Source organism: Scyliorhinus torazame, chromosome 16, assembly GCF_047496885.1.
Source record: "Scyliorhinus torazame isolate Kashiwa2021f chromosome 16, sScyTor2.1, whole genome shotgun sequence".
In the NCBI taxonomy this organism is placed as follows: Eukaryota; Metazoa; Chordata; class Chondrichthyes; order Carcharhiniformes; family Scyliorhinidae; genus Scyliorhinus; species Scyliorhinus torazame.
The window spans coordinates 188,271,096-188,292,190 of NC_092722.1; the positions used below are offsets into that span (position 1 = coordinate 188,271,096).

Here is a 21,095-nt window from a genome sequence, read left to right on the forward strand (position 1 = left end):
AATGTTCGCTGATGATCGCACAATGTTCAGCACCGTTCGCACCTCCTAGTGAGGTCGTGAGTAAGGTTTCAAGGTTGCAGGAGTGTACCGGCAGGCAGGAAGGTGGTTTAAAGTGTGTCTACTTCAACGCCAGGAGCTCCAGGAATAAGGTGGGTGAACTTGCAGCATGGGTTGGTACCTGGGACTTTGATGTTGTGGCCATTTCGGAAACATGGATAGAGCAGCGACAGGGATGGTTGTTGCAGGTCCCAGGGTTTAGATATTTCAGTAAGCTCAGGGAAGGTGGTAAAAGAGGGGGAGGGGTCGCATTGTTAGTCAAGGACAGTATTACGGTGGCAGAAAGGACGTTTGATGAGGACTCGTCTACTGAGGTAGTATGGGCTGAGGTTAGAAACAGGAAAGGAGAGGTCACCCTGTTGGGAGTTTTTTTAGAGGCCTCCGAAAAGTTCCAGAGATGTAGAGGAAAGGATTGCAAAGATGAGTTAGAACTGAGTTTAGGAGGAACTTCTTCACCCAAAGGGTTGTGAATCTATGGAATTCCTTGCCCAGTGAAGCAGTAGAGGCTCCTTCATGAAATGTTTTTAAGATAAAGATAGATAGTTTTTTGAAGAATAAAGGGATTAAGGGTTATGGTGTTTGGGCCGGAAAGTGGAGCTGAGTCCACAAAAGATCAGCCATGATCACATTGAATGGTGGAGCAGGCTCGAGGGGCCAGATGGCCTACTCCTGCTCCTAGTTCTTATGTTCTTATGATTCTGGATAGGAGCGAAAGTAACAGGGTAGTTGTTATGGGGGACTGTAACTTTCCAAATATTGACTGGAAACGCTGTGGTTCGAGTACTTTAGATGGGTCCGTTTTTGTCCAATGTGTGCAGGGGGTTTCCTGCCACAGTATGTAGATAGGCCAACGAGAGGCGAGGCCACATTGGATTTGGTACTAAGTAATGAATCAGGACAGGTGTTAGATTTAGAGGTAGGTGAGCACTTTGGTGATAGTGACCACAATTCGGTTACATTTACTTTAGCGATGGAAAGGGATAGGTATATACCGCAGGGCAAGAGTTATAGCTGGGGGAAAGGCAATTATGATGCGATGAGGCAAGACTTAGGATGCATAGGATGGGGAAGGAAACTGCAGGGGATGGGCACAATTGAAATGTGGAGCTTGTTCAAGCAACAGCTACTGCGTGTAGTTGATAAGTCTGTACCTGTCAGGCAGGGAGGAAGTGGTCGAGCGAGGGAACTGTGGTTTACTAAAGTAGTTGAATCACTTGTCAAGAGGAAGAAGGAGGCTTATGTAAAGATGAGACGTGAAGGTTCAGTTAGGGCGCTCGAGAGTTACAAGTTAGCTAGGAAGGACCTAAAGAGAGAGCTAAGAAGAGCCAGGAGGGGACACGAGAAGTCTTTGGCAGGTAGGATCAAGGATAACTCTAAAGCTTTCTACAGGTATGTCAGGAATGAAAGAATGATTAGGGTAAGAGTAGGGCCAGTCAAGGACAGTAGTGGGAAGTTGTGCGTGGAGTCCGAGGAGTTAGGAGAGGTGCTAAATGAATATTTTTCGTCAGTATTCACACAGGAAAAAGATAATATTGTCGAGGAGAATACTGAGATACAGGCTACTAGACTAGAAGGGCGTGAGGTTCATAAGGAGGAGGTATTAGTAATTCTGGAAAGTGTGAAAATAGATAAGTCCCCTGGGCCGGATGGAATTTATCCTAGGATTCTCTGGGAAGCTAGGGAGGAGATTGCAGAGCCTTTGGCTTTGATCTTTATGTCGTCATTGTCTACAGGCATAGTGCCAGAAGACTGGAGGATAAAAAATGTTGCCCCCTTGTTCAAGAAGGGGAGTAGAGACAACCCCGGTAACTATAGACCAGTGAGCCTTACTTCTGTTGTGAGCAAAGTCTTGGAAAGGTTTACAAGAGATAGGATTTATAATCATCTAGAAAGGAATAATTTGATTAGGGATAGTCAACACTGTTTTGTGAAGGGTAGGTCATGCCTCACAAACCTTATTGAGTTCTTTGAGAAGTTGACCAAACAGGTGGATGAGGGTAAAGCAGTGATGTGGTGTATATGGATTTCAGTAAAGCGTTTGATAAGGTTCCCCACGGTAGGCTATTGCAGAAAATACAGAGGCATGGGATTCAGGGTGACTTAGCAGTTTGGATCAGAAATTGGCTAGCTGTAAGATGACAGAGGGTGGTGGTTGATGGGAAATGTTCAGCCTGGAGTTCAGTTACTAGTGGTGTACCACAAGGATCTGTTTTGGGGCCACAGCTGTTTGTCATTTTTATAAATGACCTGGAAGAGGGCGTAGAAGGATGGGTGAGTAAATTTGCAGATGACACTAAAGTGGGTGGAGTTGTGGACAGTGCGGAAGGATGTTGTAGGTTACAGAGGGACATAGATAAGCTGCAGAGCTGTGCTGAGAGGTGGCAAATGGAGTTTAATACAGAAAAGTGTGAGGTGATTCATTTTGGAAGGAGTAACAGGAATACTGGGCTAATGGTAAGATTCTTGGTAGTGTGGATGAGCAGAGAGATCTCGGTGTCCATGTACATAGATCCCTGAAAGTTGCCACCCAGGTTGATAGGGTTTTTAAGAAGGCGTATGGTGTGTTAGCTTTTATTGGTAGAGGGATTGAGTTTCGGAGCCATGAGGTCATGTTGCAGCTGTACAAAACTCTGGTGCGGCCGCATTTGGAGTATTGCATGCAGTTCTGGTCGCCGCATTATAGAAAGGATGTGGAAGCATTGGAAAGGGTGCAGAGGAGATTTACCAGGATGTTGCCTGGTATGGAGGGACGATCTTATGAGGAAAGGCTGAGGGACTTGAGGCTGTTTTCGTTAGAGAGAAGAAGATTAAGAGGTGACTTAATTGAGGCATACAAGATGATCAGAGGATTGGATAGGGTGGACAGTGAGAGCCTTTTTCCTCGGATGGTGATGTCTAGCACAAGGGGACATAGCTTTAAATTGAGGGGAGATAGATATAAGACAGATCTCAGAGGTAGGTTCTTTACTCAGAGAGTAGTAAGAGCGTGGAATGCCCTGCCTGCAACAGTAGTGGACTCGCCAACATTAAGGGCATTTAAATGGTCATTGGATAAACATATGGATGATAAGGGAATAGTGTAGATGGGCTTTAGAGTGGTTTCACAGGTCGGCGCAACATCGAGGGCCGAAGGGCCTGTACTGCGCTGTAATGTTCTATGTTCTATGTTCCTTAGACACTGAAGCAGTCCCATGTCAAAAGCAGCAAGGCCTGGAAAATATCCAGGCTTGGGCTGACAAGTGGCAAGTAACATTCAAACTACTCAAGTGCCAGTCAATGACCATTTGCAACAAGAGGGAATCTGACCATCACCCCTCCACATTCAATGGCATTACCATCGCTGAACCCCCCACTATCAACATCCTGGGGGTTACCATTGAGCAGAAACTGAACTGGACTAGCCATATAAATACTGTGGCTATAAGAGCAGGTCAGAAGCTGGGAATCTTGTGGAGAGTAACTCACCCCCTGACTCCCCAAAGCCTGTCCACCATCTACAAGGCACAAGCCAGGAGTGTAATGGAATACTCTCCACTTGCCTGGATGAGTGCAGCTCCAACAACACTCAAGAAGCTCGATATCCTCCAGGAAAAAGCAGCCCCGCTTAATTGGCTTAACAAGCATTCACTACCTCCACCAGCGATGCACAGTAGCAGCCTTGTGTACCATCTACAAGATGCACTGCAGGAACTCACTAAGGCTCCTTAGGCAGCACCTTCCAAACCCACAACCTCTACCATCTAGAAGGACAAGAGAAGCAGATATCTGGGAACCCAAAATTCCTCCCGTCTTGGGAATATGAAATGAAATGAAAATGGCTTATTGTCACAAGTAGGCTTCAATGAAGTTACTGTGAAAAGCCCCTAGTCGCCACATTCCGGTGCCTATTCGGGGAGGCTGATACAGGAATCGAACTGTGCTGCTGGCCTGCCTTGGTCTGCTTCAAAAGCCAGCGATTTAGCCCAGTGTGCTAACCAGCCCCTTTGGTATGCCGTTCCTTCACTGTCGTTGGGTCAAAATCCTGGAACTCCCTCCCTAACAGCACTGTGGGTGTACCTACACCACATGGACTGCTGCGGTTCAAGGAGGCAGTTTACCACCACCTTCGCGAGGACAACTAGATATGGGCAGCAAACAGTAGTCTAGCCCAGCGAAGCCTGCATCCCAAATAAAATTTTAAAAACACACTTTTACACACTCGTGTAAAAGTTCAAACTGAATGGATGTCACTTGGGAAATGCAATGTCTTTATATAATTTGCATTGTCTCTCTCTGTATCACTTGTTGTTGCTTTGTCCTATAGTGTCTGATGCTGGCTGTGTGTTCAGTGGGCATGGGGTAATTCTATATCACAATCACCGTCCAGCATCCCCACCCAGGGAAAACCACCCATTTTCAGGCCATGTCCAATTTTTTTCAACTCACATCTCTTCAGGATTAAGTGCTACATAGGAACAGGAGGAGGCCATTCAGCCCCTTGATCCTGTCCTGCCATTCAATGAGATCACGGCTGATCTGTGACCTAACTCCATATACCTGCCACTGGCCCCTACCCCTTAATAGCTTTGATTAAATCTGTATCTCAGATTTAAAATTAGCAACTAGTCCAGCTTCAACTCCTGCTTGTGGGAGAGAGCTCCAAACCTCTACCACCCATTGAGTGGAGAAGTCCTTCCTAGCATCCCTCCTGAACGATCTGGCCCTAATGTTTAGACTATGCCCCCTAGTTTCAGAATCTCCAACCAGTGAAAATAGTTTCTCTTTATCTACCCTGTTTGTCCCTGTTAATATCTTGAAGACTTTGATTAGATCACCCCAAGGTAGCACAGTGGTTAGCACTGTTGCTTCACGGCTCCAGGGTCCCAGATTCGATTCCCGGCTTGGGTCACTGTCTGTGTGGAGTCTACACGTTCTCCCCGTGTCTGGGTGGACTCCCTCCGGGTGTTCCGGCTTCCTCCCACAGTCCAAAGATGTGTGGTTAGGTGGATTGCTAAAATGTCCTGTAGTGTCCAAAAGTTAGGTGGGGTTGCTGGGTTATTGGGATAGGGTGGATGTGTGGGCTTAGATAGGGTGCTCTTTCAGGGGCCAGTGTAGACTCGATGGGCTGAATGGCCTCGTTCTTCAGAATAAATTCTAGTGAAACAGGCCGAATTGTGTAATCTCTCCTCATAACTTAACCCCTGCAGTCCAGGTATCATTTTTGTAAATGTGCTGGAGAATTCCAAACTCCTGTTGGAAAGGTAGGACACTGATGCAATCTCTACTCGAACTCTAACAGGTAAGGACATCGCAACGCACTTGGAGGTGACCTGGCCGGGTGGGATATTCACCTCTCGTGCTGTTTCCCTCAGCGAAATGAACTCCACCATCGAAATCTCATACCCACAACAGCAAGGTGAAACTAGGAATCTGGAAATTGAGGTACGTGAAGAGTTGGAATGCTGTCTCTATCTGGGATCTACTGTGACTCTCTCTTCAGCTTCTGCGTGTCTCCAGGAGGGATCCCCCGGCCTCGTTCGTGGTGGGACCCGTTGCAAGCGAGAACGGGAAATTTGACTCTCCAGCCAAAAATCCATTCACTTCCACCGGAAAATCCCAGCCGTGAACGAGGGCGGAAAATTCCTGCCTCCATCTCTGTGTCTCTTTCACCCGTGTGATTCCATTTAACTTTGGACAGAATTCTCCTGCCGTTCACCCCACCCACGGGTTTCCGTGATGGCGTTGGGTGGCTTCAATGGGAATTCTCATTGACAAGCGGCGGGAGCAGATTGTCCCGCAGCGGCTGAATGACGCACCGCCTCTCACCGCCAAAAAACACATGGCTGGCAGGTCAGACAATCCCATCCGACATTACCACAACTCTCTCTATCAGTTTCGATACATCTCTCCCTGTGTAATTCTCTGTTTCTCAGCCTCTATCGCTCTCTTGCTGTATTTCCACGTGTATCAGGATCTCTCTGTCTTGCCTATTTCTATCCCTGTCCACTGTTGACTAGGTTTTCATTAAGAATGTAAGCGTTATCTGATATCTTTAGTTGACATGTTACTGAAAGTCTGCAAAGGAGGAGTCAATAAAAGATAACGGGCAAAATTCTCCACTGCGTCTGCCATTAGCCAGGTTCCCGATGCAGCGGAGTATTGGGCGCCCGGGGTAAAATGATGCTCCAGCCACCCCCCACCCCCACCGCTGGCGGTGGGATCGGGGTTCACACCCGCGCGCCAGCGAGAGGGGGCAAATTAATGGGGACGGATGTTAATGACCCATTTGCATCCACTTAGCGGGCCGGGCATCATATTCTCCAGGCCCGTGTGATTCTCCAGTCCTCCGGGCCTGGCACCATGTGGGCGAAGATTACTACTGGTATTGCCCATCGTGGCCCTGACGTGGAGGACCTTGCGGACCTTGCGCCACGGGGGGGGTAACCGCTTCAGGGAGTTTCCCCCACAGTCCACCAGTTGCCCCCCCCCCCCCCCACAATGCCAGACCTACCCACGATAGCCCCACCATATCTCCCCCACGGACCCTGCCAGAAATCCCTCAAATAAAGAGACCCCCCCCCCCCAGTGACCCCCTAAATAGGAGCACTCCCTCACAGAAACCCCAGAAAAATGACCCATGTCAGGAAGCCCCCCGCAGAGAAGAGAAACTTGTCAGAAAGCCCCCTAGAAAAGAGACACCTGTCTGGAAGATGGAGAGCAGTCCAGACATGGGCAGTGAAAAAAAATCACTGTTGTGACATTCACCTAGGCAATACACCTGCTGACTCAGACAGAGGTAGCACTACGTGTCAATTCCTGGAAAGAGGAAGCAGTGACCTGTGTTTAAACCCCTCAGATCCTTGAGCTGCAAGCCATTCATTCATTTCCCATAGTGGGCTGGGATTGAAAGCTTCCAGACACACACAGCTCAGGGCGTTGCTTCCTTCATCTTCCTTCATGGTTCAGTAACTCTGAAGTGATCCGACCACAGTGTTTACAAACATCAACCAATTCAAAGAGAGTTAAGTGCTTTTCACTCACCCCCCCCTTTCATGCTTGAGTGATTTTGAAGTACTACGCTGGAAATTGACAGCACTTAACTTGAACCGCTTCCTGATTGGGAGTGCAAATCAAGTGCAATTCACCTCCGGTGGGAGAACAGTCTCCCCAGCAGAGAATCTGGCCCACTGGCTCTCCAGCCCCACAGGTGGTCGGATGCTGGAAAACCTATTTGTGATGCCAATCATCAGGGAAAACACAACAGAGAATAGGGCAAAACTCACCAATCTTGGCCCTTATGAAGCACAAACATCACCTCAGGCCCCAATGCTAACTTCAGACCTTCCCTTTTGCCCATTCCAAGGAGAGATTTCCTCTTAGTGTCAGGTGAGGTGCTGCCAACGTATCCTTCCCAGTAGGCAGGTTAAGATTGAAGAATACATTTTGGAGAGGTTATACATCCACCAGCACTCATATTAACCTCTGCTCCTTTGATTAGGCCGATCTATCCTGATTTACAACCTACCAGATTTAGACCTCAATGGATTTTGTGGGGGGGGGGGGGGGTGCGAAATGGGATATTTTGACTCAGTCCTGATCGGTCATCCCAGGGTGAGTTGGGTAAAAATGACCACTCCCAACTTGCCCTCTCCCCTAGGTGTGTTTACCCGCCCCACCCCACTGTCTCACCTGTGCTTATTTATCCTTCTGCCATCTCCCTTCATGGGTTTATCCCACCTCTCTGGAGGTGCCTCCCCCATCCTCTCATGTTTACTCTCTCCCAGTTTCCGAGAACAAGCGCTCAAATCCCACCAGGTTCAAACAGAAACAATCCGGAAGTAAAACGTTGCTGCGTTGATGAAGTGACGAGGAAATGGTTGGATTGTGAGAAAGGCGGGCCTAGATGTGACTCTGGATGTACCCGTCCGTGGTAGTTGACTCCCAGTGTCTCTCTGAAATGGCTGAACATGCCACCCAGTCGTATCCAACCCACTCCCAGCGGTTGAAGAGGAAGAGCCCCCACTCTCAGGGCGATCGGTGGCCAATAACCTCTCAGCCTTTCCAGCGTCTGAGCACGAAGATGTTGAAAAAGCCATTCTACATTTGGCACTTTCAACTTTCTTTCTAAATTATTTGCCCAACTTATTTTTTTCAGGACCCCAATCTTTTGTTACGATCCCGGCCAAGAACCCAACTTTTATACTTTGGAAAGCTGTGAGGGAACGTTACTGCGCCACAGGAGTGGTAACATTGACCAGCAGACAGCTCATACGGCAAAACAAGCTTTAATTTTAACACAAAATTAAACACAATAGCAGCAAAGGAAATCGCTTACAATTGACAGTCACAACACTTGCTTTCTAACCCTGCCTCGATATAGATACAGAAAATACTGGACAATCTCAGCAGATCTGACAGCATCTGTGGAGAGAGTTGGGAGCCAACATTTCGAGTCTGGGTGAGTCTTTGTCAAAGACTCTTTATCACGTCATCCAGACTCAAAACGTTAGCTCCGCCCTCTCTCCACAGATGCTGTCAGACCTGCTGAGATTGTCCAGCATTTTCTGTTTTTGTTTCAGATTCCAGCATCCGCAGTAATTTGCTTTTATCTCTCTCCGACTACGCCAATTTGTCATGGAAATCATAATAAAGACAAATTCTTCGAGGTTCGATTTAAGGAAATTTATTTACACAAATATATTTGCAGAGAGAGAGTGTTCCAGCTGCAAAGCCACTGCACTGCACTCGGACATTCGATTGAAGGAAGCATATTTTTTATAGTCTGAAATAACAGTTTGAAGCAAACAGCCATGTTTATATTAAATAGACCTTGGTGGAAAGTATGCAAAATGAAATACGTAGGATGTACGTTCTTGCCCTTGGCTAAAAACAACTCGAGTACACATTTTGTTTTCTTTCGGAGGACAATGTGTTATCATAATAAGTCCAAGACCAAAATATTAAGCAGTATTTTGTTTATGTCACCTGACCCTCTTATTTTCGCTAAAAGGCAGTGTTAACTATAGTCAAGCATTTCCCAGCATGCTTCTAAATTGGCAACTCATTAATGTCCCTTCCACAATTACTCACATCTATCACACAATGGTAGTCTTGAAAGAAATACCTCCCCTCCTCGGGCCCTCACTCTTCATCGTTCACTTCCACCAGGTCTCTGTTTTGAAGTAGCCATGAGGAGCACTGGAGTAGTAAATCTGTGCTTCAGTATTTTGGCTGTCATTCCAATGCTTCATCGCTCTATCATTTCCCCTTCCCCTTCTCCACTGCCGCAGGGTAAGGAGCCCTGATGGTCATTAGCTCCCCCAAACTTCCTCAAGTAAGTCTCAAACCTGTACCCTCTGTTTGGGGCAATTCTACCTTGATTGATTGGGTCTACTAACCCCATTAGTTAACCAGCGTGACTATTATGTGACTGGGTTCTGCATCTTTTCTTTCCAGTGTGGGGAAGGCTTCACAGCTGATGGGAATGGTCGCTGTATTGGTGAGTGGGTTTCATTACCTTTCCTGTAATATTTATGATCCTTGGTCAAACCTCCAAGCTTTTTGGTAAGATTCAGTTAGGGACCAATAACATATTGTTTAAAGTAGGTAAAGTTTGAGATTTAAGACACTTGCTCAGCAAAGAAAACCAAAAGATGCCAAGGGTTTTGAACAAACAAAAATAAATTTTACTAAACAAGGTCAGAAAAATAAAACAATTTACCATATCTATCTTATACTCTAACATTCAGGCTAAGTATCAGGTACATGTGAATTAACAAACACGCAATGGTCGAACACACCACACTACACAATATATGACATATGTGACCAAGATGGACTCCATGGATTTTTCCACAACCACCATGCGTCAATAAACACTGTGAGTCAAGCAGTCTCACTGAAACTCTGCCTCACGTACAAGGGAGTCCTGTCTCCACTTTGGAAGATCTTGCTTGGGAATTCTCTCCACAAGTTTCTCCAACCCAGACAGCATCGACAGGGGCTCACCTCGCAGGGTTTCAATCTCATCTCCTGAGATTCTGTTTCCCTGGATTTCTGCGCCTGCACCCAAGCACCAACTCCAGATCTTTGGCTGCTTCTCCAAAGGGTCCACAGCATGGAGCCACCAATCTTCGGCGAACCTCTTGGCTCTTTTGGACTTCTTCTTCTCCCCCTTCAATAACCAGGGCTTCCCTTCAACCCTCTTCAATTAAAGTCTGTGCTTTGTTTTCTTCTCATAGGTCCACTTCTTTCCCCCCCCCCCCTTCTTTTTGAAGGAACAGCCATTGTGACGATTTAATGCGCCTTCCAGAACAGGTCCTATTCTACTTTGGTGGGCATCTGGGGGTTGAGTCCTGCGGTGGCCTCTCAGACTCCGGGATGAGCAGGAGGGAAATCAGCAGAAGACTCAGGTTCATTAGTCAGGGTGTCATCTCGTGTGGTGGATAAAGGCAGCATCTCTAGCCAGTTCGATCCGGGTAGGTGACTGCTTCAATGGGTAGCAGGTTGCTGATGAACGGCACCCTGTGGACCCTTTCCCGTACCATGGTATCACACGCTCTGTTTGGATGAGGTAGGATGGTGGATGTGATACCTGTATCTGTTGAACCACTTGCCCACAGTGAGCTTGGTCTCGGATCCAAACTGCCTCGCCTGGTTCGAGGTCTTGGAAGGTCCCGTGCCTTGTGACATTTTTCATAGTTTCACATCTGACTGGAATGACGCTCGCCCTCTTTCACTCTCACCATGTCCAACTTATCAGCTCGTACACACGGCATGAGTGTGTAGGGAGTTGAATTCTCAGTCTCCTAAGGAGTTTACATGGAGCTGAGTCGTTCTGGAGTGGAGTTGGACGATAGCCCAGAGGTGCAAGCTAGATATCATCATTCTTCAGCAATGCTTTCACTGTGCACACTCCTCTTTCAGCTTCACCATTGACGTGAGGGTATCTTAGTCAGCTGGTAGTATGGACAAATCCATACGACGTTGTAAACTCTTTAAAGTGTTTATTAGCGAATGGCGGCCCATTAGCTGAGATTACATGGTCTGGGATTCCACGTGTTGCAAATAGCACCTTCAGCAAGCGTAACCCTGAAGTTGCTCGAATTCTATCCATCTGGAGTAGGTCTACTACAATTAAGAACATTTTACCTCTGTGTTTGAAGAGCTCCATCCCAAGATGTTCCCATGGGTTTTGATGGAAAAGAAGGTGACATCAATTGTTCCCTTGTCTCCTGGTGATGGATGGCATGAGTATTTCAGTTTGATATCATCTCTTCCAGTGACTTTGAGAGACTTGTCCACCAAATAGAAATCTTGCTTTGCGATGACCAAATGTCCCTAGTGCAATCATTGTAATACATCATCTCACAACTCTTCGAATGGCCAATCTCTCAACATGGATAAACAATCATCAACAACACTGATGTGTCCTCTCTGTTCCCAGTGACATGTGTGCTGTCGATCCTTTGACCTGAGCATATACTCCATCAGATTCCCGCGCACCTTTGATTTTGTTCAGCCGCTGAGTTGTTGCTGTTGGAGTTTTGGTTGGTGCAAAGGTTTTCATACTCTTCAACAGGGGCCATATCACCTTGTCCAGGTCTGGCCACGGGAATACAGGACAAAGAAATTGCTGTAGTCTGCTGTTTTCCCAGAATATTCCCTGTCGCTGCAACACGTTCAGTCTGCATCTTTAGAATTAAGAGTGGCACTAAAAGTTTGTGGTCTGTCTCTAACTTGAAGTGGAGACCACTGGGTGGCCCGATGGCACAGTGGTTAGCACGGCTGCCTCACAGCGCCAGGGACACAGGTTCAATTCCAGCCTCGGGTGACTGTGTGGAGTTTGCACGTTCCCCCCGTGTGTGCGTGGGTTTCCTCCGGGTGCTCCGGTTTCCTCCCACAGTCCAAAGATGTGCCATGATAAATTGTCCCTCAGTGTTCAAAAAAAAGATGTGTAGGTTAGGTTAACCGGTTATTGGGAGAGGGCGGGGGACTAAGCTTGGGTGGAGTTCTCTTTCAGAAAGTCGGCGCAGACTCGATGGGCTGAATGGCCTCCTTCTGCGCTTTGGGATTCTTTGAACCAAGAACTTAATCTGCAAACTTTTCACAAGCCCGTGCAACAGCTAATGCTTCTTTCTCCACCACTGCCTGTCTCTGTCAGTGAGCGGGATACATTGTAAACTGGTCCATGCTTTCCACCTGTCTGTTCCTGAAAGAGTGTAGCTCTCAGTCCTGTAGAAGGTGCATCTGCAGCAGTGACAGCCCTGGGTCAGAGTGAGTTGAAATATCAGTGATATCAGCATCTCTTTCATTTTCTCAAAAGACCGCTGCCGTGCTTCCTCCCAACACCATGTGTATTGTGACTTGGTTTACCGTCCCCATGAGTCTCTGGAGCTCAGTCACATTCTGAGGAGCTGGAAATTCCTTGATTGCCTTTGTCTTCTGTTGATCAACTCTGACACCAGGTGCGTCCAAACTGAGCGAGACAGCTGTGATCACCCACATTTGTTGCTGAGAGACAGTCCTGCTTCCTGTGGACGTGGCAACACAGCTCACACGCCAGCGTCATGTTCTGTCCGAGCAGATCCATGGAGCAGGACATCATGACTCCACCCAGTGCTTCTCGGATGTTTTGACATTTTCCTCTGGAAGATTCCTGGTGCTGGTGAGATAGCAAAGGGTAGCCTCTGAAAGCAATCGCCTCCCAAACGGTGTGAGGAAGGATGTGGGCAACTCAGACTCGTCTTCGAGAGGCAATTGCCAGAAAACTCGATTATATCTAGCTTCCTGAAGATTGAACTCTTTCCCAATTTTGCCAAACTCTCACCCGCAGCGGACACAGGATGGGCTTCACATTCAGCTGGGTAAGATCTGTGCTCATTCTGAACGGGCCATTGGGTTTTGGCACTGGGTCCACCCCGACACCAGTTTGTTGGTCCTGTTACAGGTGAACTAACTCTTTGCTTCAACATGGAGTCAGTTTCCTTTGGTACAGGTGGATGAGGCGATTTTCTGGATGTAAACAGACACACTGTGCTGGATACTCCATTTCTGAGGCTAAGTGTTGATGCCAACGCAGAATCCGTGGACTTTTACGACAGATAAACCGGCGGCCACCTGGACCGATTCTGCTACCATTGAGGGACTGGCACTGGCGGCGCGTGGAACACAGTCGATTCCAATGAGAAACGGTGCGGGATTTGCCGGGTCCGTGATTGACACTCGGGAGGCTGACAAGCTGCAGCCGCACACACACATTACACTCCCCGCACACACTCATCCCAGCCGCACACACACATTACACTCCCCACACACACTCATCCCAGCCGCACACACACATTACACTCCCCGCACACACTCATCCCAGCCGCACACACACATTACACTCCCCACACACACTCATCCCAGCCGCACACACACATTACACTCCCCGCACACACTCATCCCAGCCGCACACACACATTACACTCCCCACACACACTCATCCCAGCCGCACACACACATTACACTCCCCACACACACTCACCCCAGCCGCACACACACATTACACTCCCCACACACACTCATCCCAGCCGCACACACACATTACACTCCCCACACACACTCAACCCAGCCGCACACACACATTACACTCCCCACACACACTCATCCCAGCCGCACACACACATTACACTCCCCACACACACTCATCCCAGCCGCACACACACATTACACTCCCCACACACACTCATCCCAGCCAACAAGGTGACACTGGTTGTGCTGGAGCGCGCCCATACAGCTGATGGGTCAGCTGGGGTCAGAGGGCACCTGGGGGGTGGTGTTGCATCACTCCTTCCGGTGATGTAGGCCCCATTTGATTGGCACATTGCACAGTTGGAATTGACCCCTTATACGACAGAACTGACCCCAAAACTAAACACAGGAAGTGTCCATCGAGCTGTCTGGGAAAGACAGGCAGCGAGATTCTCCGTCGAGGGGATCCTCCGCCCCACCGGCAGCGAACCCCCGCCTGCGCGTTTCCCGATGACGTGGGGTGGGCCACAATGAGAAACCCCATTGGCCTCGTTAGCAGGATGGAGAATCCCACCCAGGAAATATTGATCCGACCTCTTTAGCGACACGAATTTCAAGCCCTGTTTATGTATTCTGCTGCTGGTTAACCGTTGCTATTTTAGAATGTTTCTCCGCTTTTTGTTTTTAGATGCGGATGAATGTGTCCAGTTCCCTGCAGTGTGCCCCAGGGAAAAACCCACCTGCATCAACATGTATGGAGGCTACAAGTGTCGGCCCAACAAGAGGTGCAATCAGGGTTATGAGCCCAACGAGGATGGGACAGCTTGTGTGGGTGAGTGTACTAGAGTGTAACCCCTAGACAAATCTGGTCTTTTAACTCTTTAACAGTTACATTTATTAAAATATTAAGGACTTCAACGCAAGTGCGCTGAATTTTGATTTTACACCGATGTATATTTTATTCCGATGCTCATTAAACAAATGACCTGTTTATCTGCCATTACAGAAAAGGCCCCAAAACCCCTGTCCTCAGGATTGACAGCTTTGGGAATGTTTGTACTTCATTCCGGACATTAATGTTACTTTCATTAGCGGGACACTGGATACTGGAAGGATTGATCACCCAGCTCCATACATTGCTATTTCTTTGTATTTATTTTTTAATTAAGTAGCAATTTAGCGTGGCCAATCCACGGTGGGGGGTGAGACCCACGCAGATACGGGGAGAATGTGCAAACTCCACACGGACAGTGACCCGGGACCGGGATCGAACCCAGGTCCTTGGCGACGTGAAGCAGCAGTATTGACCACTGCGCCACCGTGCCACCCTCAACTATTCCTATTTGTCTTACCCACTTGTCAATCAAGAGGCAATTGATCTCTCCCTTACAGATTTCTACCTCTCCCACTATAATTTATCTTGTCTCCCTCCAATATTTTCTTCAGAACATAACCAAAGAAATAAGAGCAGCCCTTCTAGCTTCCTCTGCTATTTGATGACATTGTGGCTGATCTTCTATGTCAACTCCACCTTCCTACTCTATCACTAAATCCCTTAATTTCCTTCACATCCAAAAAGTCTAATGAACTTAGTCTTGAATTTATTCCACAGCGGAACATCCGCAACCCTCTGGGTGTTACGGGTGCCTAGTCAGCTCTCAACAGTGGCTAAGAAGCTGGACCAGAGACATAACATTTTAAAGTTGAAGACACTGCAGAGAGATCAATTTGTTCCAGGAGTGATAAGAAATAGGGTTTGGTTATTTTATAAACGAACCTTATTAAAAGAAAACAATATTTAAACTTCGACCCGAACAATAACAGATCACAAACAGTTTCTTAACCTTGACACACTATTTCCCATTAAACAACACCGTAACAGAACATGCAGCTCTCATGCCACTTTCACAGGAAAACAAAGGTAATACTTGAAATTTTTCTTCTGGTAGGAACTATTGTTCCAAAGCCTGCCTCAGTGGCAAGTTTCAGGATATTCTTGGTCGATTTCCAAAGCCTTCTCCTGTACCTGTTCGAAACAGCATTCCTTCTCACTCCCTAAGCTCCGCCCACTCATGTTTATACAAAAGAACAGAGCTATGCTATTGATATACAATTGACCGCCCATTTATGGACAAAGAGGCCAACGGACTCTGTAACGGGCTAATAGCTGGTCAGACAGGCGTGCCCCGACGAACAATGGACCTGAGGCATCCTGTGCATTCCTACTAACACATTTACGTCTGACTGGGAAGATGTAACTTGGCTAGCAGGGTTTTCCTTTAGTCGGTTTAACGCCTAACCTGCCTGCTCCGATGGGGGTCTAATTTCTGGACCCAATTTCCTAATATCTCCCTGGCGTGGCTCTGAGGTAGAGAATTCCAAAGGTACACAATCCTGTGAGTGAAGAGATTGCTCCTCACTTCAGTCTTCAATGGCCCTCACCTTATTCTGAGACGGTCCCGTGTTTTCGATCGCCCGGCTGGGGAAAATATTTTCTCTGCCGCAGGAGAATGGGGATGAGAAAAATATCAGCCATGATTGAATGGCGGAGCAGACTCGATGGGCCGAGTGGCCTAATTCTGCTCCTCTGACTTATGGTCTTATGGTTTTATGTGTGGAGAAAGACACAGAGGCAGAGAATGAGACAAGAGATAACAGATCTGTGGCCTTTCATCGGCATATGTTCAGTAGAACCTCTCAGTTCCGATATCGTGGTAACCACAAGTCGTGTTTAGCCCAACGAGATTGTGCCGAGTCTATTAGAGCCTGTGGTCCCTGGATGCATAAGGAAACTGATCAGCTGCCTGGAGATCGTCCAGGGTTGAAACTCCAGGCAGGCTTGGGGGCCCATCTAACCTACCTAGCCACAGTTGCGGCTGAAGTTTGACCTCTTTTGTTTTTATATTCAATTCTTCTATTTGCAAACCTCCGTTACCCGTTAGTGCTTTTATTTAGTGGCTTTATCAACTTCTGGGAAGAATGTTAACTAGAACTTCTGCTCCAATCCAACAGCCATTTATGTTGAGACTTGGAATCAATGCTTCATGATTTGGACAACATCTGTTTAAAAAAAAAACATGGGGGGCTCTTGATTGTACTGTGTTTCTGACCAATTTACAGCTCCTTAACAATATCCCTCTCGGCATGTAAATCCTGAAACGGAACGTGTTTTTCTGAGGAGCACTATCATCTCAATCATTGTACCGTAGCACGATTAACATATCTTACTGTTCAGTAGGTTTCCTGTTTATTTTTACATCCCATTTTTTTTAAACCTTCCGAATTGGCAGTCGAAACATTGTGCAGATGGATTTATTTATGGCCTTAACTTTGTAGGATTTCGCTCTTTCTCTCTCTCTGTAACTCCGTCTCGAAGATCAATTCTTAGATGGCCCAATGTTGAATTACTCAATAATGAAAGCTGGAAATGCTCAGCGGGTCGGGCGGCATCTGTGGAGAGAAAAACAGAGTTTCCGTTTCAGGCCGATGACCTTTCACCAGAACTGGAAAAAGTATTTTAGCTATGCCCTCTGCCTCCCATGTGATGTTGCGATTATACAGGGCCTTGGTGAGGCCACACCTAGAATATTGTGTGCAGTTTCGGTCTCCTTTTCTGAGGAAAGATGTTCTTGCTCTAGAGGGAGTGCAGCGAACGTTTACGGGACTGATTCCTGGGATGGTAGGACTGACGTATGAGGAGAGATTGAGTCAGTTAGGATTGTATTCGCTGGAGTTTAGACGAATGAGGCGGGGGGAGGATCTCATAGAGACATATAAAATTCTAACAGGACTAGATAGGGTGGATGCAGGGAGGATGTTCCCGATGGTGGGTGTGTCCAGAACCAGGGGGGTCACAGTCTGAGTATTCGGGGTTGACCATTTAGGACAAAGATGAGGAGACATTTCTTCACCCAAAGAGTGGTGAGCCTGTGGAATTCATTACCACTTTGAGGCTAAGACATTGAATACATTGAAGAGGAGGCTAGATATGGCACTTGATATGGGGAGAAAGCTATTGAGTTGGGCAATCAGCCATGATCGTGATGAATGGCGGAGCAGGCTCGAAGGGCCAAAAGGCCTCCTCCTGCTCCTACCTTCTATGTATCTATGTAAATCCCTTTTTTGTTTGCTCATCAGCTCTATTCCTCCTTTTAGCGCCCTTTGACTATTTATATGATCTTGGAAAACCCTGACATTCCTGCTTATGTTGCCTGCCAAAATCTTTTCGTACTCACTCTTCGTTTCCCGTATTTGCTTTGGATCTTCTTTATTCTGCCTGGTTCTCAGGTGTACTTTCCACCTGACACCTGTCATAAACACCCCTTTTCGCCCTTACCTTAATTTCTATCTCCTCTGTCATTCGGGGAACTCTGGATTTGTTTTTCTATCTTTCTCTTTCGAGGGGATATATCTTGACTTTGCTCGAATCATCTCGGCTGTGCAGGTAGCCCATTGTTCAGCTACCGTTTTTCCTGCCAACCTTTGGCTGCAGTTAATTCAGCCCAGATTACTTCTTACCCCATTGAAGTTGGTTTTCCCAGTTATTTCTCTCTGGTTGGAGGTCAGTTGCTGACCTCTGGAAATTAGCACCTTTGTCCTTGCTTGGACCAAGGTTGGAATGAGGTCAGGAGCAGAGAGGCCCTTGCGCAACCCCAAACTGAGCGTCAGCGGACAGGTTATTGTTGAGTCACCGTCACTTGATAGCACTGTCGACGTTTTCCATCGCTTTGCTAACGATTGGGAGTAGACGGATGGGATGATAATTGGCCAACTTGGACTTATTCTTCCCGTTTAAAAAATATTTTTTTAACTGGATTTGCATTTATTTATAAAGACATTGCAAGGACCATAAGACAGAAATAATGAGAAATGGACAAAATGGGAATACGAAAGGAAAATAGACAAATATAAATACTGAGGTAACATATATACAGATATGGGATCCCTAACTTTGGGCTCCCAGTGATTGGCTACCACAAACGCACTGCATTACTGATCGATTAGGGCAGCACGGTAGCATTGTGGATAGCGCAATTGCTTCACAGCTCCAGGGTCCCAGGTTCAATTCCGGCTTGGGTCACTGTCTGTGCGGAGTCTGCACGTCCTCCCCGTGTCTGCGTGGGTTTCCTCCGGGTGCTCCGGTTTCCTCCCACAGTCCAAAGATGTGCGGGTTAGGTGGATGGGCCATGATAAATTGTCCTTAGTGTCCAAAATTGCCCTTAGTGTTGGGTGGGGTTACTGGGTTATGGGGATAGGGTGGAGGTGTTGACCTTGGGTAGGGTGCTCTTTTCAAGAGCCGGTGCAGACTCGATGGGCCGAATGGCCTCCTTCTGCACTGTAAATTCTATGATAATCTATGATGATGATGACATGTTGCCTCCTGGTATTAAAACATACCAGGTGCGTACTTTCTCCCACCCAGGTGTACCTTGGTGTTGTTGTCATGGTCGCACCCATGTGTTTTATTACCATTGGTCCCCTCTGGTTCCTCTGCCCTGCTTACCTTGTGCTCTGGCTTGTACCTCCTCTCTCCCCTTCTTCCATTCCCCCCCCCTCCCCCCATCTTCTCTACTTCCATTATCCATTTCGGTCCTACCTCCCCATCCCTGCTAACCACCCCCCTCCCCCTTTCGCTTATTAGTTGCTGGTCACGTACAGGTCTTCGCACAAGCCGGTGAATTGCTTCCATGTGTTGTGGGAGCCTTCTTTTGATCCTCTAATGGTGAATTTTATTGTTTCCAATTTAAGGAATTCTGCTAAATTGGACTGGCAGCCTGTGGCCTTGGCTGGCGCCATTGATCTCCAGCCAAGCAAGAGCCTCCGGCGGGCGATGAGGGAGATGAAGACTGGGGCCTTCTCCCTGTAACGAGTTCCGGCCGACAGCCTGAAGACCGCCACTAGTGGCCATGGCTCCACCCTCACCCCCACAACCTTGATTGTGGCCTCATAAAAGGTGGTCTAGCCCGACAAGTTTGGGACAGGACCAGAACATGTGGGAGTGGTTGGCTGGGCCTCGCTGGCAACGTCCACATTTGTCCTCCCCTTCCAGGAAGAACTCGCTCATCCATGTTCTGGTCCAGTGCGTCCTGTGCACTACTTTTAGCTGCGTTAGGCTCAGCTCTGAGCATGAGGAGACTGCGTTCACCCGATGCAGTGCTTCAATCCAGTGCTTTCTTGTAGACCAAACCTAACTGGACAATTTTCGCATTGTGGGGTAAATGTCAGTGTTGTAGCAACAGCTTGGCCAGGGCTATTTCTGCCGCACAAATCTTCAATACTACAGCTGAGATGTTTGGCTCTTGGCTCCCCCACCATTGAGGATGGGGATTCTCACGCCGTTAATTGTTTCATTGGCGGTAATGAGCATTGGGACATCCTGAGGTCATAAAGGACGCAATGTAAATACACGTCTGTCTTTTCTTCTCCTCCAATTGGGAATTACTTGTCAAGCTCAGTCAGGGTGCGTGGTGCAGAGAAAATGCCGAAGTGATGCTGCAGACAGACTCCTCCAAGACTAAGCGACTTGAGTTCGGGTTGTGCAGAATAACCTTTAATCTGTGTTGTGTTGAGCCCAAGGTTATATCCAACTCAAGTCTACTTGTACCAACAACCCTGACTGACCCAGATCCCAACACCTTTCCCCTTGACAGACATAAACACTCCGATACCATCCAATGTGAGGAGCACGTTGGCTTACGCAATTCAATAGCCAAACCAAAATCTCTGCACATTTATGGGGTATCAATGAGGTAAGGACGGAACTGGGCTAAATAAATTGAAGTCAAACGTTGGCAGGAAAAATATAGCTGAACAGTGGGTTACATTCAAAGAAATGGTTCGAGCACAGGGAAGGTACATTCCAAAAGGAAAGGCGGGTCAAATAAATGCAGAGCTCCCTGGACAAAAAAAGAGATAGCAATTAAGATAAGGAAGCAAAAGTTAGTTCATGATAGATGCCTGGTAGAAAATGCAATTTCGAAGCAGGTTGGATAGAGAAAGCACAGACAGGAGGCGAAAAAACAAATAAGAGAAGCAAAGAGGGAGTATGAGCAGATACTGGCAGCCAACCTAAGAGTAAATCTCAAAGTCTCCTTTCAGCCTTTAAATAGCAAAACGGTGGTAAAGCAATGGGTAAGGGCAATTAGGAGCCAAAATGGGGGCTCACCCATGGAGGCAGAGGGCATAGCTGAGGTAAAATGAAAGGAAATGAATACTTTGAACCTGTATTTACGATGGAAGAAGATGTTACCCAGGTCATGGTAAAAGATTAAGTAATTCAGACACCGATTGGAGGTATTGGAGAGGTTATCTGCATTTAAAGTTGATAAGGCATCGGGACCAGATGAGATGCATCCAAGGAGACAGAGAGAAGTGAGAGTGGAAATTCAGAGGCACTGGCCATAACTGTTCAGCATTCCTTTGATCCAAGGGTGGTCTCAGGGGACTGAAGAATTGCAAACATTACCCCCTTGTTCAGAAAAGAGCGTAAGGGTAAGACTAGCAACTACCGACCAGTCTGTTTAACTTGGGTGGTGTTGAAACTT

The 21,095-nt window shown here is 47.3% G+C and overlaps 1 protein-coding gene across 2 annotated transcripts in view; it reads left to right on the forward strand.

The window, feature by feature from the left end:
• crtac1b (cartilage acidic protein 1b) overlaps positions 1–21,095 on the forward strand; it is a 401,398-nt gene that overhangs the window by 378,084 nt on the left and 2,219 nt on the right. Inside the window, exons 12-15 of one of the 2 annotated variants that reach the window (XM_072479632.1) lie at positions 5,336–5,478; positions 9,493–9,535; positions 14,240–14,383; positions 19,300–19,977. In XM_072479632.1, coding sequence (XP_072335733.1) covers positions 5,336–5,478; positions 9,493–9,535; positions 14,240–14,383; positions 19,300–19,385 — 416 coding nt within the window. In that variant the 3' untranslated portion in view covers positions 19,386–19,977. Of the gene's footprint in view, positions 1–5,335; positions 5,479–9,492; positions 9,536–14,239; positions 14,384–19,299; positions 19,978–21,095 lie in introns of those variants that run through there. The other variant, XM_072479631.1, reaches the window with a different exon arrangement.